The 25,075-nt window shown below is 38.8% G+C and overlaps 4 protein-coding genes, 3 long non-coding RNA genes and 1 pseudogene across 7 annotated transcripts; 6 read left to right on the forward strand and 2 right to left on the reverse strand.

Moving 5' to 3' along the window:
- Positions 1 to 989: 989 nt before the first annotated feature.
- LOC124190735 lies at positions 990 to 2,267 on the reverse strand. Its single transcript, XR_006873056.1, has 3 exons — positions 2,185 to 2,267; positions 1,511 to 1,623; positions 990 to 1,432 (listed from the first exon to the last, which is right to left on the reverse strand). It is a non-coding gene; the product is annotated as an uncharacterized LOC124190735 (long non-coding RNA).
- LOC124190728 lies at positions 1,044 to 2,741 on the forward strand. Its single transcript, XM_046583557.1, has 2 exons — positions 1,044 to 1,106; positions 1,304 to 2,741. The coding sequence occupies exons 1-2, from the start codon at positions 1,082 to 1,084 to the stop codon at positions 2,581 to 2,583; spliced, it is 1,305 nt and encodes a 434-aa protein (XP_046439513.1). The 5' UTR covers positions 1,044 to 1,081; the 3' UTR covers positions 2,584 to 2,741.
- Positions 2,742 to 4,119: 1,378 nt separating this feature from the next.
- On the forward strand, positions 4,120 to 5,959 carry LOC124190732. The gene is made up of 2 exons (XM_046583561.1): positions 4,120 to 4,346; positions 4,548 to 5,959. The coding sequence occupies exons 1-2, from the start codon at positions 4,319 to 4,321 to the stop codon at positions 5,726 to 5,728; spliced, it is 1,209 nt and encodes a 402-aa protein (XP_046439517.1). The 5' UTR covers positions 4,120 to 4,318; the 3' UTR covers positions 5,729 to 5,959.
- Positions 5,960 to 6,510: 551 nt separating this feature from the next.
- Positions 6,511 to 8,553, forward strand: LOC124190733. The gene is made up of 2 exons (XR_006873053.1): positions 6,511 to 6,988; positions 7,670 to 8,553. It is a non-coding gene; the product is annotated as an uncharacterized LOC124190733 (long non-coding RNA).
- A 212-nt stretch (positions 8,554 to 8,765) lies between these two features.
- LOC124190730 lies at positions 8,766 to 10,974 on the forward strand. The gene is made up of 2 exons (XM_046583559.1): positions 8,766 to 8,849; positions 9,603 to 10,974. Exons 1-2 carry the CDS (start codon positions 8,825 to 8,827, stop codon positions 10,811 to 10,813), a joined length of 1,236 nt encoding a protein of 411 aa, XP_046439515.1. The 5' UTR covers positions 8,766 to 8,824; the 3' UTR covers positions 10,814 to 10,974.
- Positions 10,975 to 11,771: 797 nt separating this feature from the next.
- LOC124190734 lies at positions 11,772 to 24,257 on the reverse strand. Its single transcript, XR_006873054.1, has 4 exons — positions 24,110 to 24,257; positions 23,902 to 23,997; positions 23,506 to 23,709; positions 11,772 to 11,984 (listed from the first exon to the last, which is right to left on the reverse strand). It is a non-coding gene; the product is annotated as an uncharacterized LOC124190734 (long non-coding RNA).
- Positions 16,892 to 19,436, forward strand: LOC124190726 (serine/threonine-protein kinase/endoribonuclease IRE2-like). The gene is made up of 4 exons (XM_046583556.1): positions 16,892 to 17,219; positions 17,282 to 17,787; positions 17,867 to 17,958; positions 18,037 to 19,436. Exons 1-4 carry the CDS (start codon positions 17,014 to 17,016, stop codon positions 18,766 to 18,768), a joined length of 1,536 nt encoding a protein of 511 aa, XP_046439512.1. The 5' UTR covers positions 16,892 to 17,013; the 3' UTR covers positions 18,769 to 19,436.
- LOC124190727 lies at positions 20,207 to 22,485 on the forward strand (annotated as a pseudogene).
- Positions 24,258 to 25,075: the final 818 nt, after the last annotated feature.

The following is a 25,075-nucleotide window of genomic DNA, read 5'->3' on the forward strand; positions in this document are numbered from 1 at the left end:
GACAGAGAAGATTTTGAGAAAGAGCTCGAACAGAAGTTTCTCCAATCCAAAACGGGATGATGTTTATCTAAAAAAAGGGTTACAAAAGAAACAATATGTATTAAGAACTTTAAGTTGAAAATGAAACAGTGGGTAAACCCAAATTTTTAATAAAGAGAAGAATTAAAGGTTTCCATGTGAAACTGCATTCACACAAGTCTTGCATCATTAAAATGGTAGCAGGTCACAGATTGATAACAGTAATGAAAATAATTACCCAAGCGATGAGGGATTTTTGCTGGTGACTGGTCAATAGCAACAGAAGCAAAACTTGAATTTCCTGTGGATATGATGGCTGGCTCTGGCCTGGAATCTGCAAAATAGAAATAACAGTTATGAAATGCAAACTAACTGCTCGTGCATAAATAAGGGGCTTACATGATCAATGCTAAGCAGGAACTAAACATTTCTCATACTTTAATCAGGTTTAACTCTTCTATTTTAAGCTCCCATGGATTTATTTGCCTGCTAAACAGCTTGCAGCTTGTCCATTAAGCGATTCTAATAATAGACACGACCAGATGAGTTGACACGACGACCACATTTGTAATTATATTTCTTGTGCAATTTTTCGTGCAGCCTCAAGGACATTTTTAAATAATAGTGATATTCCTTTTTCTTTGTAAAACGTGTAACCTTCGCCATTTTTTTGAATACATAAATCAAAATCGACAGCAGACGACACTTTAGTTAGTTGTGATTACTGATTAAGATATCGATTGAAATCATTAAAGATCGATTCCCCCTTAAATTCAAATTTCAAACCGCTCCAAAAACGTCAAAATCAGTTTTATTACAAACGCTCAGCACCCGCGTAACCGTGATTATTTTAGAATAATTTGTCTCAATTAGTTTTACTAAGTTTCCCGACCACTTTCAAGATGAAAGTAAAAATTTAAAAAGGTTTTGGAGACGGAAGTGATTGTTAAACGTCGATGAAAATAGGGTGTCTCAGCGTCGTACAATAATCGTCAAGATAATAAGTACAGTTGTATTCAAGCAAATTCTGTCACTCTTTGTTCAGCACGTATACCAGGAGAAGATGGCCTCTGCTATTCTAACCAGTGGTAAGTTAAAATTTCAAAATCTTAAAAAGAGAATAGGGGCGCGAGATTTTATAGAGATTGCACGATTGTATTGCTTAACTAAATTGTTGAATTGTTATTGTTGAAAAGAAACAATAACTAGCCTAATATTTCTATGAATTAATTGGGATAGGAAAGTTCAAGTCTCATCTTTCTAAGTTTTATTTTATTATTGACAGTTGCAGCCAGCGACGAATTTAGAAAACATGAAATCAATGACGTAACAGACTGGAATGATTTTATTGCTGCGGCCTCCAAGAGCGTGGCTTTCATGGGCAAAGTGTTGATTGCCGGAGCTCGAGTCCTATCTGATTTTGAAATCGACCAGATCGACAAAAAGAAAATCCCTTTAATTAAAAATTCCAGGAGTTTCCATTATACTTTACTTCAAATCAACGAGTATTCCTACGAAGCCTTCGTGAAAGCTCACGAGAACATGTTTGGGATCCAGTTGACTGCGGGGAAAATGCCTCGCTGCGTAGCAGATTGCATAGAGTACCTGAAAAGTGGAGATAAGAAAGGCATGAAGTATTTATTACAAAGTTCCTTAGATGAAATCAAACAAACGGCTGACGACGGAGCAACAATTTCAAAAGAAGTTTGCGATGCGTTTGATTTGTTGGGTCAGCTGATTGGACAAGTAATCGAAGCCTTAATGACAAGCCTCCGGGACGTCAACAAAAAAGAAATTACAGACGAGATTGGAGACGAAACCACAAGGAAACAGCAGAAAAACATCTACCAGTTACAGCAGAAGAAACTTGAAGCAGCGGAAGAAAATGTAAAAGAAAAAAGAAAAGATTTGGACGACATCGGCAAATCAAAGTTGGGTATTTGGCTTTCGTTTTTTCGCCACGAGTCTAAAGAAGAATCACTTGAACATGCCCGGCAAATGTTGGAAGACGCCGAAAATAAATTGAAGAAAATCAGGGAAAAAGTTCAGAACCAAATCGAAATGTACAATGAAAATATTGAAAGTTGGAAACATGTCCGAGTTGATGTAGACAAAGCCTTAGACCATAACGAAATGCTTCAAATTCTCAATGATGGTTTGAATTACCTCGGCCAGTACCAAGACAAATGGTTGGACATCCATCGTTATTTTAACAAGATGAGCAATGACTTGACTAAAGCATTACTAACTGACTTTTCAGCCGAAAAAGTAGAGGGGCATAAGGCAATTGAAGAATTGGAAAACTTCCTTCAAATGACGTCAGATGTCTGCGCCAAGATGTATCACTCCACCATAATGCACGCCAAAGCTTTCGACAAGTACATCTTGAAGGGCATATTTGAAATACAACCAATGCTTTATATTCCCAGCGGTGAGATTGAGGAAGCTCAAATGAGGTGGCAATTGTCTTGGGAGAAAGCGTCTAATGGCATTAAGGACATGTACGAAAAGGACGCAATACGAGAAATAGATAAACAAAATTCTAGCACTGGGAAATGCCAATAATTAGTTGGTTTGCAGTCCCATATCGACCTAGCCCTCCGGAATTGGCCAACCAGTCAACTCGGAGACTCTCAACACAAACTTTGTCCAGCGCAGACTCTCAAATTTCGTTTTCCATTTCTTATGATAAACAAAGAAAATAAAAGTCAGTTTTGCTCTAACATGAATTCTATGACCTGCATCGATTTTTTTTTCTTTTTTCGATTCAATTTTTAGTTACGTCAGAAAACAAGGGATGAATGCTTTACGATACTCTACGTTCCATTGTTCTATAGCAAACCCGAATAAGCTTATAGGAAATGTAAAAGCAAATTTGTTAGCTTAGAAATTTAATAAAGAACTGAACTGATCCCTTACATGTAAAATATATATTATTTTTAACTTTCATAATGTTTTGTGCAAGTGTTTCAAAATATTAAGTAGCAGAATAGAGGATAACCAACAAACAATCTGGACATGACGAAAATTACGACGAGCTCATTTTTTCTTAATAGCAACATCACTCTTAAGGAGAAAACTTGGGGGATTACTTCAAATTTAAAAGGCGGCTCTCCAACTATGCTTCAGACACAATTTTTTAAAAATACAAAATTTTTGTTTGATTCCTATTTACAGTATTTGAAACATTTGATTCAACATTATTATCTAGTAATATTCGATATAACTCAGCAAAAGTTACAAATGTTAGTTGAATGGAATCAACAAAGTTTAGCTTTGTTAGCAGAAAGAAAGCATAATTTGGCTGTTGGCATCAACACTGCTATTGGCATGGACTTACATGTTCTCACCCAAACCACGTTCAAAAGATATTAGTCACATATTGTTACACGTGCAACAACAAGAGTTTCTACCAGCTGCCGAAACATTTATAACCACTAACACAACTCTAAGAACAAAATAAAGTTAAAAACACAGTTTTATCTTTAGCTGTGGTGATGTGTTGATTAGTAGCAGACGTTGTATCCTTCACATGAAAATATTCACATCACATGATTGGAGTGTCAAATGAATATAATGCACATGAATCATGATGAGTCACTGTTAACATCTCATGATTTTGTTGCGGATTGAGTTGAGCAGACGACAATCTTATGAATATGGTTTTGTTTTGATGAGAACAGAGTTGCCAGTAAAATACTATTACAATACAAATTTTAGATTTTTAATAAAATGCTAAAATAATAAATAATCGACTGGGATTCTAAGGGAACCACAGATCCAACAGAAATAATCTCATGAAATTTGTGCATTCAAATTTCGGATACACTGAATTGAATTGACTCTGCTTGAATGTTGAAAACAAGTACGGAGAAAACGACTTTCTAAAATTGACTGACTGTCCATTATCAGAAGGACGGTTTGATTGGAATAGTAAAACTCTTCATCGACGGCACCGACATTAATTACAAAAATTAAATACGACACTAACAACCTGCATTATAGTTGTGCGAGTACTATTCCCAAGAAAATTTAATCGACGTCATTCAACTTTTTATTTAAAAATTTTGATTGGTGGACTTATTGACAGGAATGAAGAATATTTGCGGGGGGAGGGGGGGCTTCGCCAATTCTGCTAAATACTGTTAAGCGATTCGTGGAAGATGCAGTACGGAAGTTGTCAACAAACGTTGGTGAAGAATAGAAAGTTGGCAGGAATCGTCGCGATGATAAGTACAGTGATATCCAGGCAGTCAAGTATTCAACAACGTCATCGAAAATTTGGTTGTTTAAAGAAGTCATGGCCTCTGCAGCAGATCTAGCCAGCGGTAAGTTACAATTTCAAAAGCGTTTTAAAGAATTGCCCAGGCAAGTCACATAATTTAGAAAATGAATTTCACTTTTTGTCGTATTTTTTCTTGTTTGATTCTTTGAATGTGAGTGTGATACTTTCTTCGATCCACTAATGTTGGACTCGCTACAATTATACCGAATTAAAATGTATTTCAATTTGATTTGAATATTGACAGTTGCAGCCAACGCCGATTATGAATTCGATATTACCAACATCAGAGAGTTGAATTTTACGGCACTCAAGTGCATTTCTTTCTTGACGAATCTGGCATCGGCGCCTGATTTCCCAATCGACCAGATGGACAAAAAAGACATGCCGTTAATTAAACATCCGCATTTCTGCACAACTATGTGGCAAATCTCCATTGAATGCTTCTCAGCCCGCTCGAAAGCGCACAGTAACATGCAATGCATCCAGTACAGGATGGAAAAGGTTCCCTTAGATGTGGAGTACGTGAAAAGTAAATGGAAGGACGTGAACGTGAAGAATTTTTTGCGCAATCTCGTGGAGAAAATGACAAAATTAGTTGAAGAAGGAGCCCAGCTAACACAAGAAGCTTGCGATACTTTTGATCGATTGATTCAGCTGATTGGCCAAGTCATTGCAGCCTGCAAGGCAAGTAAGAAACGTGAAAAGGAGAATCTAACGGACAAGAATACGAAAAGGAAGAAGGAAATGGAGGAAACGATTAAGAGTAAAGTGGAAGCCAAAATAAAAAAGGACAACGGTTTGCAGCAGGAAATTGAAAGGGCGGAAAGAAATCTATGCGAAAAAATTAAATACTTGGATGACATCCGCAAATCCAAGTTGCATGTTTGCATGGCATTTCTCAGGATATTTGGGCACCAAGATTGTGTTGGGTACGCCTGGCAAATGTTAGAAGAGGCCGAAAAGAGATTGAAGAAAACCAAAGAAGAAGCAGAGAAAAAATACAAACGGTCCAACGAAGACATTCAAGAGTGGCAAGACAAGCAAGTTGAATTAAATAAATCCTTGGATCAAATTGAGAAACTTCCAACCCACGAAAATGATATTCGTGTTCTCGAGTTGTTGCGTGACAATTGTTTGGGCATAAATCGTTACTTTAATCAGATGAGAAACTACGCTACTGATGTAACACTTCCAAGACTCACTGACTTTTCAACCCAAGTCGAGAATGTAGAAAGTAATGCCATTCCAATTGACGAACTGGAAGAGTCCCTTGGACTGACGTTGGAATCCTGCGCCAAGACGCATCACTTGGCTAAAATGTACTTCCAATGCAAGACACATCTGCGTGACGATGAAACGTCTGTTGACATTAAGGAACTGTTTAAGGCCACCGAAGGTGATATTGTAAATGTAGGAAAAATGTGAGCGCATCCCAGCATATGGAAATGGTTGCCCAATGCCCATCCGAGTCGAGTCCTGTGTCGCCCTACCCTGAATTACCCTACCTGAAAACACAAACCTGGAACTCTTGTCCAACGCAGACGTAAAGACGAGAATTAATTTCACATCGATTTCCTTTTTATATCTGATCACATTACGTTCAATTCCATTTTTATGATTCTAAACAAAGAAAATAAAATCAAAGTTTTGCTCTAACGCGAATTTTAATTTCTTGATCTGCTTCAATTTTCCTATTTGGCCGCCAAAGAAAAATGACAAAATGACGTATGAAACGATGATTTGAATGAATCCAGATCAAAGATGTACACTTTTCTCTCGCTTCATAATTCAGGCGAATCAGGTAACGACGAGCAAAATCTGATGGCCAATTTCAATTCCAAGAATAAATTCCGACAGGTATTGATTTGATTAATTCTTAATCTGATTAATACTTCTTTGATCGCATCGAATCTGAGTGTCACAATTTTAAATTTGGAGTGGGGAATGGGTAAGGGGCGTTATTTAATATTTCACGCCACTCGGGGGGTGGGTTTGATTATTATGGAGACAGGTGTAAAATATAAAGAGTCGCGCAATAAAAACTAAAAAAGGAGGATAGGTGAGAAAAATGTTCGTCTCATTACCACTTCCACTCGTGTCAATTTCTTTTGTTCCTTTCTTACCCGTCCCGTCATACACAATCCGACAATACCCCATAAAAGTGAATAGACAAATTTCTGGGGAAGTTTTTTTGCACGACGCACTGTATACGTCACGGTCGTTCAGTTGTAGGATTAGATTGGCTCCATCTTCGGCAGTTTTTGTTATTCCATCCAGGCGTGTGCGCAAAATTTCTTGACGTCTTCTTCCACAGGTTTACTTTTTCTTATGTGATCCATGCAATCCTGTACATCTGTAGAAACCCGTTCCATCGCCAATTGGATCGATTCCATGTTACCGTGCGCTTTCTCTAAGGCTTAGAAACCTTCGTCTGCGATTTGCGTCATAGTTGAGCAGAAACTATCTGGATGTTTGATTAAAGGGATGTCCTTTTTGGTCGATCTGATCGATTCCGACATTAGACAGCTGAGATGCGGAAATGATCAGTTGGATGTCAAAAGCAATGCCCATGGGGGTCAGGGCAATAATTTCATTCCACTCTGTGTACTCTGAAAGCCTCCATTTTCCATCCTTCGTCCACGTGTCTTATTGAGCAGAAAATGGCCTCGACTAATCTAACCAGCGGTAAGTTACAACTCGAAAAACTTATTAGAGAATAGCCTAGACAAGTAGGCTATCATAATTTAGAAGTAAATTAGTTTACTTCCAGAAGTTTGATTAAGGCTGCAATTTTATCGTGAGAAATTAATTTAAGTGGGACCATTGATGATTATCACTTCATTTTGTTCCCTGGGAAAAATTAGTAGATGTTGAAATTCAAAATCTGGTCACTAAACTATTTTACTGGTGATATTCCATCACATTTTTAAGAAGAGAAATGCAACAGTCGTGATTTAAGTTAATGAACATTCTACTAGTTTTCAAATTATTCATAACTGGGCAGTTTTACTTTAGCTTTAAATGTACAGGTCAGAGTTTATTGCCTTATTCTGTGCCTCGTTTGTGTGGCACTAACCCATAATCCATTGAGGTTTGATTTGCATCGTCCGTCCCTACTAACGAAATTATGACAATGTAACTTGTTTGTTAAATGAAGACAGCTAAATACCGTTCATATTGTCTGTATGTAAATATTTTAAAAATTGCTTGCTTAGCTTATTTGCGCTTATTTGATTTATTGATCGATAGTATACTCTGGATAGAACCAAAGAGGCTACTATTTCAAATAAATAATTGGGATAGCATGAATTTTAATTTTCTTTGCAAACTTTATTCTAATTCTCAGTTTTATTTGAATTTTTATAGCTATGCAGTCGACGCTGAACTCGGAATGAAATTATTGCTCCGACCCCCATGGGCATTGCTTTTGACATCCAGCTGGTCATATCCGCATCTCAACTGTCTGATGTTGGAATCGACCAGATCGACAACAAGGACATCCCTTTAATCAAACATCCACATAGTTTCTGCACAACTATGACGCAAATCGCAGACGAAGGTTTCTCAGCCTTCGAGAAAGCGCACGGCAACATTTAAACGATCCAATTGGCGATGGAACGGGTTTCTACAGATGTACAGGATTGCATGGAGCACATAACGAAGAAGTAAACCTGTGGAGGAAGACGTCAAGAAATTATTGCGCACACGCCTGGAAGGAATAACAAAAGCTGCCAAAGAAGGAGCCAAACTAATCCAAGAAGTTTGCGAGAACAAGCACAGAGGAATTCTGCCAGTATCGAAGAATTGCAAGTCTTCATTCAACGACAGTTGGAATTCTGCCAAAACATCTGCTACACCGCTCAAATGTACGTCCAAGTATCGGACAACTACATCATGAAGAGCACCACTCATGTGCCGTTAGAGCTCACTCTTGCTCTCGGTGAGCATGAAGAAAACAGACTTACATAATCTCGGACAGCATGTGAAGAAATGGCAGTAAGAAAATATGTAAATGGATGACAAGGCTTCAATCATCGAGCTGCTCAACATAAACCCAGATCTCTTGTTCAGCACGCACTGGAAAGATTTTCGCTCAAATTTCTCATTGTTTTCTATAACTGATGTGTCCAACGCAAACGAAAAGATTTTCGCTTACTATTTTTATTTTATTTTCTTTTGGATTATCTGTTTTCAAGCCTATTTATGTAATTGTAAACTTCCTTGAAAAGAAAACAATCATTTATATTTTATAGCATAAATTTTCATTCTTTGATCTTTACCTAATGAGTTTGATTTTGGGGGGAGGAGAGGTCTACTCTGACAAAATGGTGTAATAGCGAGTTCAGGTGATTCGTGGAAGATGCAGCTTGTTGACAAACGTCGATGCAATGCCGATGAAATAGGGATAGGGAGGTTTATTCTCAGAAATTCAGCGTCCTGTAGTCGCGACGATAAGTACAGTAGCGTATCGTACATTAGTATTCAGTCGAGCCTCAACAAGCTAATCGAGGAGAAGAAGATATGGCCTCTGCAAATCTAACCAGCGGTAAGTTACAACTTCAAAACTTATTAGAGAATTGCCTAAATAGGCAAGACATTCAAATCAAAAGATAAAACAACTTGCACTTTGAATTTTGTTAAGGCTGTGATTTATTTATTTATCTCAAAACAGTTTAAACTTTTGATGATGATATTCTCATTTGTAGTCCTTAAATAACAGGGAAATGTAAAAGGGTTCGACAAATATAACAACTACGGAGCACTGTCATTTTGATTCTTCCCATAAAACAACAACATTAAAAATCCAGTCACTTTACTATTTGATAATAAATTCCATTTACTTTGTAAGGAGAATAGCACTTTAGCAGCAGAAGTAAAACGCAATACTATTTGATCTTAATTGAAAAAAAAGTAAAGTGAACTATTTTTAATTTCAATGTTCAAACGACAAATGTGCTAATCTTGATTCTTTCTGTGAATTGTTTGTGCGGTACTTTTCCTCGATCCACAAACCTACACAAACGTTGGGACATTTTTCTACTAAAAAACCGTTGGCCCAACTTTCCTACCGAGAATTGTACGGTACTCTGCGTACGTATTCTAACCAGACGTAGAGACAGCCTCGCTAAATGAAGAGAGTCTTGATGCAAATATTTAAAATAAATTGCAAGCTTTAATTATTGAGTGAATTATTTACTTATAAGAAATGTTATAAATAATTAAATCAAATAATTTGTACAAGTTCAAATTTAATTAAATGAAATGTCTTCTAATTCCCAGTTTTTTTTTAAATTGACAGTTGCAGCCAACGCCGACTGGATTGAGCTTCTTGCTCCGGCCCCCGTGGGAGTGGCCATCGTGAGTCAACTCTTGATATGCGCATCTCGGTTGAAGAATGATTTCGCATTCGTCCAGCACACCGATGACAAAGAGCGCTTCAATTTAATCAAAGACCCGGACAGTTTCCGCACAACTTTGTGGCAAATCGCCAAAGAATCGTACGAAGCCTTCGCCAAAGCTCACAACAATATGGAGAACTTTCTGTTGCAGATGGGCCAAGTCCCTGGCTACGCCAAAGATTGCGTAATGTACGTGAGGAGTGTAGACAGAGCAAAATTGAAGACATTATTCGGCAGACGCCTGGCCAAGATCAAAGAAGCGGCCGACGATGGAGCCAGGCTGACAAATCAAGTCTGCGAGGCTTTTGATTTATTGGAACAGCTGATCAATCAAGTCATTGAATCCTCATCGCTAACTATGAGTCAAATAGAGAAAGAGATGGTCAACGACCAAGTGACGAAGATGGAAGCCAAAGAAAAAGAGAAACGGCTAGCCGAATTACAGCAGCAACTCAAAACATCGAAAGACATTCGCTGTTGGACAGGAACTAGTTATGGAGTTTATGAAAATTCATTCGAACATGACCGGAGCATCAAAAAAGAAGAGCAAATGCAGCAAGAAATCGACCAAATATCGGACGATAGCATTCAACATTTGGACGCCATGCGAGTCGACACGGATAAAACTTTAGAGCAAAATGAAACGCTCCGAACGCTGAAAGAAAGTTTAAATAACCTCGGTCAGTTGCTTGACAAATGGTCGAGCATCCATCGCTTTTTCAATACGATCAGAAATCACTTTACGGAGGTAACATTTCCAAGACTGAAGGATTTTTCAACTGATGCCCAAGAAGCTGAGGAGATGCCGTATGATAATTCCGTTTTAATAGATGAATTGGAAAAGTCCCTAGAAAAATCGTTGGAATCCTGCTACGAGACGCATCACTCGGCCGCCAAACTCTACGTCCGAGTCTCCGACAAGCACATCATGAAGAGCATCAATCTCATGCACTCGATGCTTTCGATTCCTCTCAGCGAAGTTGAGGGAGCTCAAATCAAATTGATGGCATCATGTGAAGAAGCAACTAAAGGCGTTAAGAACATGTACAACGAGGAGAGAGCGGAGTCAACACGAGGAATAGAAAAGAAAAATTCTAGCACTGGGAAATAGTGAGCTTCTTTCCAGTTTAGTATCGACCTGTCCTCCGGAACTGGCCATCAACCATCCAGACGCGTCCAACATCAAACCTGGAACTCTTGTCAACGCAGACGAGAACATTCACTTCTTTTTTTTTCGCTTTTTTCTAACTCACATTACGTTTCCCATTAATACGATTGTAAACAAAGATAATAAACTAACCGTGCCTATGGGACAAAGTCAAAAATCAATTTGAATAAAACCCGATTATAGGCAAATTGATTTTTCACGATAACACGATTCGTAATTCAGGTGATTGAGAAAACCGACAACGGCCGCCATCTATCGAATTGACGAGCAAGTGCAAGTGTGGCGGCAAATCCTGCTTGGTTAGAATAGAAATAAAAAACGTTCTAGTTGCACTTTGCTTCAAGTGTGGAAAAGTTTAACTATTTTTGGATTTAATTGTTTACTCCACAGACAAGGTTGTGAGTAAAAAACCGGACCTTATCTGATATTGTTCGATAAATGAGTTAATGAATTAACCCTAACCCTGACTGAGACAACAGAAAACGACAAAAGAGAAAACAGTTCCAGTCTCATAGCTCAGGAATAATCGTACTCCGTACTATGTTACGATTTACGAGCAACGCCATCCAAAAGTCACATAGGAAGAATAGACATTTGTTCCTACCTTTCAGCCTGGGAAATACGGCCAGGCATCCATTCACAAGTGCTTGATCCATCTGCTGAAGAGCTGAATCCACCAGGAGGGAAAAAGGGTGTCCTCGTGAATACAGCCACACCTCACATGGCTGTACACGAGGACAGAGAAGATTTTGAGAAAGAGCTCGAACAACAGAAGTCTTTCCAATCCAAAACGGGATGATGTTTATCTGAAAATAAAATAAAAAATGAGTTATACATATTTAACGGAAACAACAAGTATTACAAACAAGTTGAAAAGTGAGACAGCGTGTAAACCATAATTTCTAATAAAGAGAAGAATTAAAGGTTTCCATTTGACACATTGCATTCGTGAAGTAATGAATCAATAGAAATGTTTAGCAGGTCACAGGTAATAAAAGTTACGAAAATCATACCCAAGCGATGATGAGGGCTTGTTGCTGGTGACAGGTCAATATACCAGCACAAGCACAACTTGAATTTCCTGTGGACATGATGGCTGGCTCTGGCATCAAATCTGCAATAAAGAAAAGGTTATGAAGGTGAACAAACTGTGCTCATATGCATCAACAAGTGGCTTACGTGACTATTGACTAATGATAAGCAGTCTGAACTAACATTTCAAAAACTTGGATCAGGTTCTATTTTCTCTTCTATCTCTTCATTGTTTTGATCTCTTCTATTTTAAACTCAGACTGTGATATTATTTACCTGCAATACAACAGCACGCTTTGGCCATTAAGCGATTCTAAAAATAGACACGTGATGAGTTAACGCGACCATATTTTTTTAATTTTCTTTGTTGTGCAATTTTTCGTGCAGCCACATGCACAGTTTCAAATAATAATGATCGTTGTTTTCTTCCTTTGTAATTGTAAAGTGTAGACCTTCGTCGTTCGTCTCGTCTTTTCAAAATTCGTAAGACGACAGCAGACGACACTACAATTAGTGATACTTAACATATCGATTGAAATCATTAAAAATCGATTCCCCCTGAAATTCAAACCGCTCCAAATTCAATTTCACAAGCCCTCTGACAGCCCGCTGATCATCTCACCAAGTTTTATTTAGCCACCATTCTTCTTTTTGTCTTGAGCTAATTGTTGATTTTGCACATCTCACGTGACGGATTTCTAAAACAACAACGTCAACAGAAATAAAACATCCATAATTTAAAAAACCAAAAACAGTTTCCGTACAGCGTACAATTATTGTGCAATGAGTAAACAACGCTTACAATGCTTTCATGAAGACTCAAAGTAATACGGAGGCATCACGTAAAAAAGCGTTTACGGACGTGTACATCGAGCGTACATCTTTGACCATACGAGAAATTAAGACTAGCCGAAATCAAATTAAAGTATAAGTTTTTGAAAGAATAGAGAAACTGAAAAGACGAGTTTGAATTTCATACTCATGTCGTTTAACGTTGGTCGTCACTCTTGGTTGGAGTAAAACAGATTTCTTTTGTTTTTCTATACGGAGCGTTCAGCGTAACGGCACGGTCAACTCTGCAGAACGTTGAAACAACTCGATTTCGTCGACGATACCAAAGAAGCACAGGGAGATCCCTTTCTTATTGATTTGATGACCAACTCCATTAACAAATCGTTGGAATTGTCTTATACTAGAAATTGGATGGATAAAATCAGCGATAGGTCTACTAATAATTGTTTGTTTTATTAGTTTTTTGATTTTTGATTTTACTTTTTGATTTCTGACTATTATTTGCTCGATATACGAGAAGAGACTTTGGCTACTCTTCTGTATTTTCTTATATTGGTTCAAGAACCCTCTGAGTTTTAACTGGAAAGCAGGCTATTGAAAGTGTGGCCAAATTCCCGGCGAATTCCAATGAACACGGAAGCGACTTGCAATGGAGGAGGCGTTACAAACGCAGGACAAAAATTGGCGATAACATTAAAGTTATAAAAGGAATTCGTATAGCCAGACAGCTAGCTCGAGTCTATCCTCTAATATCATCAAGGGGAGTCAAACTCGGCCGTATAGCATTTCTCTCCAATACGCGCCAATACGTTTACGTCTTGATAACTAAACGAAAGAATGGCGACTATTGGAACCAGTAAGTTACAAGTTTTAAAAGTGATTCAAAAATAGCTTATAGGTTGAAACACCATTAAGAATAAGATTTCGCTTGTTCACTGTAGAGAGAAAATTATAGCCGACGAACGAAATGAAAATTCTGTGTCCTAACGAATAGGAAATTAAGAGAAAAAAAGGATGGGTCAAATCAGCGAAACACTTTTTTTTTTAATATGAAACGTTTACAAATTGAGTAGCGCAGTTCTACGTCACAATCAAAAGTCTGATGCTGCAAAATTTACCATCAAATATTTAGTATTTCTTAGTTTTCGTTTTTCTTTTCATGTTGATTAGTTTCAGTTCTAACCGAGAATGACGTCAACTGGAGTGAGCTTCTTGTTCCGGCCCCCATGGGCATCGCCGTCATGAGCCAACTGTTGATTTGCGCATCTCGAATACGCGATTTCCCAATCGACAAGATCGACAGAGAGGCGATCCCTTTAATTAAACATCCGGACAGTTTCCGCACAACTCTGGTGCAAATCGCCAACGACGCTTACAATGCTTTCATGAAGGCGCATACCAACATGGAAAAGATTCAGTTACAGGTGGCCCAGGTGCCTGATTACGTCAAAGACTGCGTCAAAATAATCAAATCCGATAATAAAGTGGCCATAGAGAAGTTGTTGCCCAGACGACTGGATGCATCAAAGAAGCAACTGACGGCGGACAGAAACTGTCAGCGAAAGTCTCTCAAGCTTTTGACTTAATGGGGCAGTTGATTCAACAGGTTCTGTTAGCCATTACGGCCAGCCAAGGAGCAAAAGAGAAGGAGATTCAAGCTGCGATCCTGCGATCAAGGCGTATAATGCGGAGGCCAAAAAAAATCAAGAACAGCGACAGGTGATAAAAAGACAAAAAAAAAATTTACAAAAGGAATTGGAAGATTACAAGCAAGTGACAAACGAAGCACAACACTTGGCGGAAGAATTCCAACGTTCACGAAATTTTCCGAATTTCGATCTCGTTTCTTGGAAAAGACAAATGAGAAACTATGAACGAACGGTAAAAGAGGCCAGAGAGCGTCTGGAACAAGCCAGGGAACAAGCTGCAAAGCAAACCGAAGAGGAGACGGGAAAAATTGAAAAGGAGTTCACTGAGAGTTTAAAAAATATGCACATCGACTTTGAAAAAGATATCAGTGCAGATGGAATGATCCAAATCTTAAAAGACCTGCAACACGGAACGAAAGTGCTAAACAAGTTGCAGGAAAATTGGGCTGGCATGACCCTCTACTTCTACTCTCTACCCTCTACATCATGTTCAACGAGGACAGCGCACAGACTATCCTTGAAATAGAAAATGCGCGTTGATCATTAGGCCCGGATAAAAGGACAATTCAGAATTAATGCTGAATAACAAAGAATGTATAGTAACTATTAGTTTGTATTCTATATGCTGATGTATCCATAGCATCATCAAACATTTCTTCATTTGCCATTAAAAGTATGCCATTTAAAATCACATGATTATGAAATGCTGATCTAAAAATTCAAACCAGCACAGCACCATAACTTTAAAAAAGAAAGTCGTAACCTGCATATCCTGCAAGAAGTCGTAACTTTGCTGCTTTACGAAAACTCGAAACCAATAAAAGAATAGCGAGTCTATCACCGGGTTTATTCAATGTTACTTCTAAACACCAATGCTATGCAGGGCACTGGACGACAAAGTTGAGTCTAGTCATCACCAATGCTGCTGATCAGCAATAATGATACAGCAGTGAGAAAGAGTGATGGATAAGTGTCTATTATAGTGCGGTGAGAAAGTAGACAAAATAATGAGATAAAGTTGCGGATAAAGTATAAACATATAGAGCCCATATAAAAAGTCTGCAGGAGAGAGATCAAAAAGTCGTAGACATGCATTTCTTCCTGCTCAAAACACAAGAAAGCAAGGATGGAATAAGCTCAAACAAATTCTTGGTATAATAGCTGGCTGCTCGTTTCTTTAAGCGATTCGTGGAAACTTGTTCGGTACGGAAGTTGTCAACAGACGTAGGTGAAGAAATAGAAAGGCTTATAGGCAGGAATATAGGAAGTCAATTCGAATGAATCCCGATTATAGGCAAATTGATTTAGACTCACGATAACATTGATTCGTAATTCGCGTCATTAAAGGAAACCGACAACGGCTGCCATCTAGCGAATTGACGAGCAAGTACAAGTGTGGCGGCAAGTTTGTCTTGGATAGAAATAGAAAATGTTCTAGTTGCACTTTGATTCAAGTGTGGAAAGTTTAACTATTTTTTATTTAATTGTTGATTCCACAGACAAGGTTGTGAGTAAAAAACCGAACCTGATCTGCAATCGTTCTTATAAATAAATGATGTAATAAACCCAAACCCTGACTGAGGCAACAAAAAACGACAATAGAGAAAACACAGTTCCAGTCTCATAGCTCAAGAATAATCGTACTCCGAACAATGTGGCCTCTCAAAAGTCAGAAAGGAAAATAGAGAAATTGTTTCCTACCTTTGTGCCTGGGAAATACGGCCAGGCATCCATCCACGAGTTCTCGTTCCATCAGTCGAATAGTTGAATCCGCCAAGAGGAAAAAAGAGTGTCCTCATGAATACAGCCACACCTCACATGGGTGTACACGAGGATATTTTAAGAAAGGGGAAGAACTCGAACGACATCAGAAGATTCTATAATCCAAAACGGGTGCTGTTTATCTAAAGAAAAACAAAAAATTTGTTAAGAAAAATATTGTCAGAAACAATATGTATTCAGAACAAGTTGAAAATGAGACAGGGTAAACCCTAATTTTAAATTAAGATAAGAATAAAAGGTTTCCATGTGGTACATTGCATTCATGCAAGTCATGCATCATTAAAAATATCTAGCAGGTCCTCTCGAAAGAGACTAAAGTCGCTCTAGACAACAATTACAGAAATAATACGCGTTAGTGTCATCTGTCAAGTAACGGTTGCAAATGGTGTAAATTATTTTCAAATGGATAAAAAAATAAAAACTGTCCCTACAAGAACGCAAAATATTTTTAAAATTTTTATCTCATGACTATGCTAATCAAATTTATCATTTATAAAAACGAGTTGATTGTATTACTTCTTTTCGGTTACATTTCTCGCTCTAAAGACAACACAACAGTTAAATGTGAAGCAAAATAACTTGAGTTTCTTTTTAGCGAAAAAGACAGGTTATTCATATGTGTTAATATGACCGAGTTATCGATGAATAACCGAGTTAATCTATTGTAAAATAGGCAAAGATAATAAAGGTGGCAACAAAGCAGCCTAAGTACCCATGGGCTATGTACTATGGATAAAAGCAATAAGATAAAAGAACTTTTATCAGTAGATTAAATTTACAAGTGATGTAGATGCTGTTATATTTCTCGCATCAAATAACCACACCCTTCAGTTGAGCGAAAGTAGACTTATATTTAAGTGTTTTTGGCAAATTAATTCATTTGTTAGCATGTTGACGTTTGATCGTCAAAAGGTATTAGGAAAGGGAGGATTCGCCACTGTTTATGAAGGTACTTGGGGTGGAACTAAAGTAGCCGTCAAACGAATTGTTGTAGGGGATGCCGCAACCACGGAGCAAGAAGAGATGGCCCTGAAAATGTTGGATCATCCTAACGTCATCAAATTATTTCACGTGCTGGAGAACCAAGACTTTAAGTATTTTAAAAAATCAAACAATAAGCATTCTTAATACTTTTCAACAAAAAAAAATTTTACAGAATTTTCGTCCTGGAATTTTGTGATGCCTCATTGGACCAACGATTTCTCAAAGAAAAGGACCCCAAAAAATACCGCGGCCCAATGCCACCGGAAACTGAAGTTCTTCTCCAGTTGGCTAAAGGACTCGAGTACATCCATCAAAATGGATTGGTCCATCGCGACATCAAGCCACAGAACGTGCTCATCCGTTTGAATTCTACAACCCAACAAGTGGCGATGAAGTGGGCGGATTTTGGTTTCAGTAAACAAGTCAACGAAAGGGGTTCTTTCTCGATGAGCGGAGTGAGAGGAACATACGATTATTTCGCACCGGAAATATTGAAATTACTCGACGACGAGAGTTCTACTGATAACGAAGTTAAGAAGAGAGGAACAGTCCAGAGCGATGTATTCGCAGAAGGACTCGTCTTTGGCTATTTCCTTTTGGGAGGGGTTCATCCGTTTGGCACCTTGAGTCATCAAATTCAAATCAACTTACGAACAAATGAACCAGCCAATCTTCCCAGTAAGTTGAGTGAAAAACCAAAAATTGTGAATATCAATATAATTTTTCTCAAACGTTAATTTCTGTTTTCGTAATATAGAAACGGGAGAAATTTGTGATATTATCACAGAAATGTTGGAAAAAGAACCAAACAATCGAATGACATCGTCTAATGTCGTGAATCGACTAAAGGTAAGGCAATAAAATACTTCACGAAAACGTTTTCTTAACTATTACATTATATCCATTAACCAGTTTTGTTCCTTTTAGAATTCACAGATGTTTACTTTACTAGCAAAGGGGAACCCAAGCGTGGAAGAAATCGAAAAACTGATACAAGAAGGTGCCGATGTCAATGCCAAAGATGAAAAAGGATTGACACCGCTTTTATGCTTAGCAGAAAGCGAAAAGATAAGTGAAAATTTGGTTGAAATATTTAGTCTCTTGATTCAAAACGGAGCCAACGTCAATTCACTTGACAGCAACGGTAACAATGCTCTCCTTATGTGGTGCGAAAATCGTAAACAATATCAAAACAAAAGTTTTTTGGCAATTATCAATCTCTTCGTTGAAAATGGGATCGATGTCAATTGCAAAAACATATACGGAAATAATGCTCTCACCTTAGTGTGCACTTTTTATGAAAACGAAAATTTAATTGACATTATTCGACTTTTAATTGAAAATGGGATCGATGTCAATTGCAAAGGCAAATACGGATGGAATGTTCTCACTTATTTGTGCTACTCTTACAAAAAGGAAAATTTAATTGACATTATTCGACTTTTGATTGAAAATGGGATCGACGTCAATTGGAAAAACAGAAACGGACATAATGCTCTCACCATCTTGTGCTACCGTTACAAAAACAAAAATTTCATCGACGTTATAACATTATTAATCAAAAGTGGATTCAAAGTGACTGAGGAAACGCGTGGCTTCTTCCAGAGAAATTATAAAGAAACAAATCGCACCGAAGTCTTGCAATTACTTCATGTTTAAACAACATCCACATTAACCAGCAAACTATAACGAATGGCCGCCAGTTGATTAGAGTAGAAGAATGTATCGATTACGTAGCGGATTGGTACTTGAAAACAGAAGATAAGGAAGATACGGATTTATTGCGCAGACGACTGGATAGAATTTAAAAAAGCGGGTGACGACGGAGTAACAATTTCAAAACAAGTGCTTTTGACAAATTGGGTCAGCTGATTCCACAAGTGATTAAAATGTAAGGAAAGTAAGCAAGTAATTGCTTTAAGCGATTCGTGGATTGCACTACGGAAGTAGTCAACAAACGTCGGTGAAAATAGAACGACGATTGACAGGAATAGTCGCAAAGTGTGAATACTGAAGCAGTCAAGTATTCAACAACCTGCAATCGAAAGGTTTTCTGCTGTTTATCCTGAGGAGAAGTTATGGCCTCTGCTGATCGAACCAGCGCCCGCTGGTTTCGCCAGTACAAAATTCTACAACTGGCGAATGTCAACAATGAGCTAATGTCGATTCCCGTGTCGACCTGCACCCAGGAATCAGCCAACTATTCAGACGCGCCCAGCACAAAACCTGGAACTCTTGTCTAACGCAGACGAGAATTAATTTTGCTTAATTTCCTTCTTTTTTTATGTTTCTAAACAAAGAAAATAAAATCAAAGTTTTGCTCTAACCGTGCCTATGAGACAAAGTCAATTTGAATGAATCCCGATTAAAGGCCAATTGATTTCTCACGATAACACTGATTCGTAATTCAGGTCATTTTCCCGTAGGGATTCTAGTCACAGTCGAAGGAGGCTCAGTTTCGACACGCCACCGCTACGATACAAATCGCTATTCAAACGTACGAAAAAAGGTTGTATTCTTCAACACGAAACGTACGGAAATGTTATGCAAAATGCCTTCACTTTTTATAGACATAGATTGCTCGCAGAAATCTCTTTCAGATAGATGTAATTTCCAGGGGTATCTGTGTTTTTACACAGCGTTTTCCCTGTAAAATCGCAGTCGCCAAAAACGCGCCACTAGCTTTCGATGGCCACCGCTATTCCCGCCAAAGACGCACTAATCTTTATTTTATGCCGCTAGATGCGCCACATTGGGGCTCATTTTCCCGGCTTGAAGCGCGTCAACCCAAGAAGCTAGTTTCCAGGCCTACTAGAAGTGAGTTCGGTAGTAGTTTTAAGTTTAACGACTGTCCGGCGGCCTTATACATACATGTAGATCCAAAAAAGCGTCCGGTTTGTTTGTTTACGTTTGAACATGGTTTGAATGTTATTAAACTTAAACTTAAAATAAAAAATAACAATAAAATAAAATAAAACAATTAAAATAATAAAATAACAACAACATATCTTATAAAACAAAGTAAGTTTTCCTATGTGTTTAGAAAAACAAATTGGTTATTTACACATTTTTTGGTATGCCTCAAGTCCATATAGATATGTAGAATTTCAATTTTTGAGTGTGATCTACAACAATTGACAAACATTTCTTACTGAAATATTTCTTTTTCCTTTTTAGATGCCTGGAGAAGTTCAAATGGAAGACGAAGCTGAGACTTTCACATTCCAGGCCAAGATTGCTCAGCTTATGAGCTTGATTATCAACACCTTCTATAGTCGATCTCCAACTCCTCAAATGCCCTAGACAAGATCCGTTATGAATCCCTGACTGACCCAAGCAAGTTGGACAGAGGTAAGGATCTTAAAATCAAGATTGTCCTCAACAAGAATGCTGACTCACTCTCGACATCAACGCATGATGTCCACAAGAGCATCAAACGGTAACGTCACTGTAGGGGAGCGCATGGATCCTTACAGTGACTCGTGGAACAGCTCCAGGTTGGATGATTCGACTACAACGACGTTGAGTAGTGTCAACTCGACGCTGGAGGACTTGGTGAGACAAACAACAACAACCCAAATCGGTACAACAAAACTTGAATTCGTGATTTTATTAAAATTCTTACAAAAATAAATGTAATTCGCCCTTATAGTTAACTACGGCAACTGATTCGGACATGGAGTCCAAGTTTTCGGCCAAGGTTCTGGTAATGCTGCCCGTCTTCCGCTTCCTGCAGTTGCTGTGTGAGAATCACAATCGAGACCTGCAGAACTTTTTGCGGGCCCAGTCCAACAAAAACAGTTACAATTTAGTGTCAGAGACACTCATGTTCATCGACTGCATTTGCGGATCGACGACGGGCGAACTGGGTCTGCTCGGCCTCTACATTAATGAGCACAACGTCGCCCTCATCAACCAAACCCTGGAAACATTGACGGAATATTGCCAAGGACCTTGTCACGAAAACCAAAACTGCATCGCCACTCACGAGTCGAATGGACTGGACATCATCACGGCTCTTCTTCTTACCGACATCAATCCATTAGGTAACAATTTCCTTTCATTCCATTTGATTATAATAATTATTGTATCAATATATTTAGGAAAACGGAGAATGGATCTTGTTTTAGAGTTGAAAAACAACGCCTCCAAGTTGTTGCTGGCCGTCATGGAGAGTCGTGGCGAAAGCGAGAACGCGGAAAGGATCCTGTACAACATGAATCCTCGCCAATTGGTGGACGTTGCCTGCAAAGCCTATCACCAAAAGTTGGTCGGTGGAGAAGAGGCGGCCAATCCGAAAGAAGTCGCCAGTCGGCCACAACATTTACATTTTGTGACACCAGTTGGCGCAGCACAACAAAGAATTGGCCTCCCTGATGAAACCGCCGCCAGTGGACGGAGTCAGTGGTGATGCGGCCCTGCAGGTACTACGCCGATCACACGGCGCAAATCGAAATTGTCCGTCACGACCGGACGATGGAGCAGATTGTCTTCCCCATTCCGGAAATGTGCGAGCCCCACCAACCACCAACGACACGAAAGTGCGCGTCTTCCACACGGCGGAGCGCGACGACCAGGGATCGAAAGTGGCCGCCTTCTTCGAACGACATGTTTGACGAGATGAAATGGCAGAAGAAATTGCGCGGACAGCCGTTCCTCTTTTGGGTCAGCTCGCACATGTCCATCCTCTTCAATTTGGCCGTCATTATCAACTTGATTGTCGCCTTCTTTTACCCGTTTGACACTGATGGACCGGCTCCTGATCCTGGCACTCACCTCTCAGGTCTGCCCAACTTGGAATAGTAACTCCCATTTCCATCTTTTCAACGATCTTTTCCATTTATTAATTCAGGTCTCATCTGGGCCGTCATGCTCCTATCCGCCGCTGTGGCCATCACGTTAGCCAAACCGTCGGGTATCAGGACTCTCGTCATGACAGTCATCCTCCGGCTTATTTGCTCAGCCGGCCCTCAACCCACACTGATGCTCCTTGGCACCGCCGCGGTAGTGTTGAAGGGCGTCCATCTGCTGAGCATCATGGGCAACGCCGGGACATTCCAGCGGAGCGTCAGACAAATCTGCACGGACACGGAGATTGTTTACCACGTCGTTTACCTCATCTTTTGCTTCCTCGGACTCAGCACCCATCCGTTCTTCTTCTCCGTCCTTTTGTTTGACGTCGTCTACCGCAACACAAACTCAGTTTCTCTCAATTGTTCTTATTTCAGCGTTTTTGTGAACTGGAATGAGGGTATTCATATGATAAAACTAGTCTTATTGTCTTAAAATCATGGCTTTACTACCCTCATTCTTGGCATTGTATAACTACGTGTTAAGAGTTGGAATTTAATACAACCAATCGCGGTTTGCTATATAAAAACTTTGTTCGATTTCTCTCCATACCCCTGCTTGTGACAGCTATACAACGACACCGAGTTTCGAATAGAAAAGCGGTACATAGAGCTTAACATTTCGGTCATGAGAAATGATTTTAGAAAAATGATGACGAATGGAATTGGTTATCCGTGGAGGATAATCCGCTGAGTAGATCCGCGGAGTTGGTTGCATAAATTTACTTAGAATGCTTCGTAATAAATTCACTAGGCTACTCAACTAAGTTGATCCATAAATCACACTTCGCTAATCTATAAGTGAGTTGATGAAAATTCTGCCCTCTCTTCATTAGAAAACAAAATTTGTTGCCTAGATAGTCCGGCTTTAAAGTTGCATTAAATGTCTTCAATTCCAACATGATAGGGATCCAAATGATACAAGTTGTGAAAATGGTCAAAAGGTAACCGAAAAAAAAATAGTTAGGCTTGCTCCTGGATTACAGTTACACCCCGAAATGATGTTTATAATAAGCGCCGAGCAATCACCCTACATTGCGCGAAAAAATACTTAACCTATATATAACCTTTCTCCGAACCCCCAAAAATTTATTATGCACACTCCCTCATTTAAGTTAAACCCCAAAAGTCCCGGAGGGAAACTGGCGACGCTAGGCGCGAGGCACAATTAGGAAACCGACAACGGCTGCCATCTAGCGAATTGACGAGCAAGTGCTGGTGTGGCGGGAAGTTCGTCTATTGGTTACAAAATGTTCTAGTTGCACTTTGCTTCAAGTATTAAAAAATAATATATTTTTTGAATTTGATTGTTAACCCACAGAGGCACAGACAAAGTTGTGAGTACAAAACTGAAATCTGTAGTCGTTCTACCAATGAGTTTTTTAATAAACCCTAAACCAAACGACAACAAAAACGGCCAAAACGGCGATAGAAAACAGTTCCAGTCTCATAGCTCAGGAATAATCGTACTCCGTACTATGTTAAAATTTACAATCATCGCCACCCAAAAATCAGAAGAGAAAAATAGTGAGAAATTTGTTCCTACCTTTATGCCTGGGAAATACAGCCAGGCATCCATCAACAAGTGCTTGATCCATCTGCTGAAGAGAGTTGAATCCACCAGGAGGGAAAAAGTGTGTCCTCGTGAATACAGCCACACCTCACATGGGAGTACACGAGGACAGAGAATATTTTGAGAAACAGCTCCACCAACAGAAGTTTCTCCAAACCAAAACGGGATGATGTTTATCTAAAAAAAGGGTTACAAAAGAAACAATATGTATTAAGAACTTTAAGTTGAAATTTGAACAATGGGGTAAACCCAAATTTTCAATAAAGAGAAGAATTAAAGGTTTTCATGTGACACACTGCATTCACACAAGTCTTGCATCATTAAAATGGTAGCAGGTCACAGATTGATAACAGTAACAAAAATAATTACCCAAGCGATGAGGGATTTTTGCTGGTGACTGGTCAATACCGGCACAAGCAAAACTTGAATTTCTTGTGGTTATGATGGCTGGCTCTGGCCCTGAATCTGCAAAAAAAGAAAAGGTTATGTAGTGCAAACTAAGTAACTAACTGCTCATGATGCATGAGCAAGGGGCTTAACTGATCAATGCTAAGCAGGAACTACACATTTCTCATACTTAAATCAGGTTTAACTCTATTTTAAGCTCCTATGCTTTTATTGTGGAAAAACAGCATGGAGCTTGTCCATTAAGCGATTCTAAAAATAGACAGGACCAGATGAGTTTACACGACAACCACATTTTGTAATTTTATTTCTTGTGGAATTTTTCGTTTTGGGTTCGTATTGGGTCCAGGAATCCAGGACCCAATAGATTTTACCATTTTTCGTGTAGCCACGTGCACATTTTCAAAAAAAGTGATTGTTACTTTTTCCTTTTTCTTTGTTCGTAACGACGTCAACATGTAACCTTCGCCATTTTTTCGAAATTCGTAAATCAAGACGACAGCAGACGACAATTTAATTAGCCTTGATTAGTGATTACTGATTAAGATATCGATTGAAATAATTAAAAATCGATTCCCCTTAAATTCAAACCGCTCAAAAATGTTAAAATCAGTTTTCGCTCAACACCCGTTAATCGTGATTACTTTAGAAAAGTCTGTCTCAACCAGTTTTACTTAATCCCCCAACCACTTTCAAGATAAAAGTAAAAATTTGCCCGAAACCCGCAGATAATTATAGTTTTCGACCGAAAACCTGTCACAACACCAAATCAAGAATTTCCTAACGTAACATTCGAGTGTCTATTTGGAGAGAGGAGGTCATTTCCTGCACGAAGGAGAGTCGCTTATAGTTGACGGGAGATGTAGTGGCCAGTCTGGCCCAAGGTCGACAGTGAAGAAGAGAGGCCAATATCATGATGAGATTAACAAGCCCTTCACTTTGACATTTACTTTTAAAAAATCTCTTTCCCTCCATCCATCCAAAGATATACGCAAAATCACCTGATATTATTTTGTTCAAACAGCGCGGGGCGCACCTCCATGACACCATTCAATTTTTTAAAATTTTATTTTCCACATTTTAAATTGATTTTTCAACTCGAAACTTTTATTTGGTCATCGGTGAAAGTTCTGCCGAT

Source organism: Daphnia pulex, chromosome 3 (assembly GCF_021134715.1).
Source record: "Daphnia pulex isolate KAP4 chromosome 3, ASM2113471v1".
NCBI lineage: Eukaryota > Metazoa > Arthropoda > Branchiopoda > Diplostraca > Daphniidae > Daphnia > Daphnia pulex.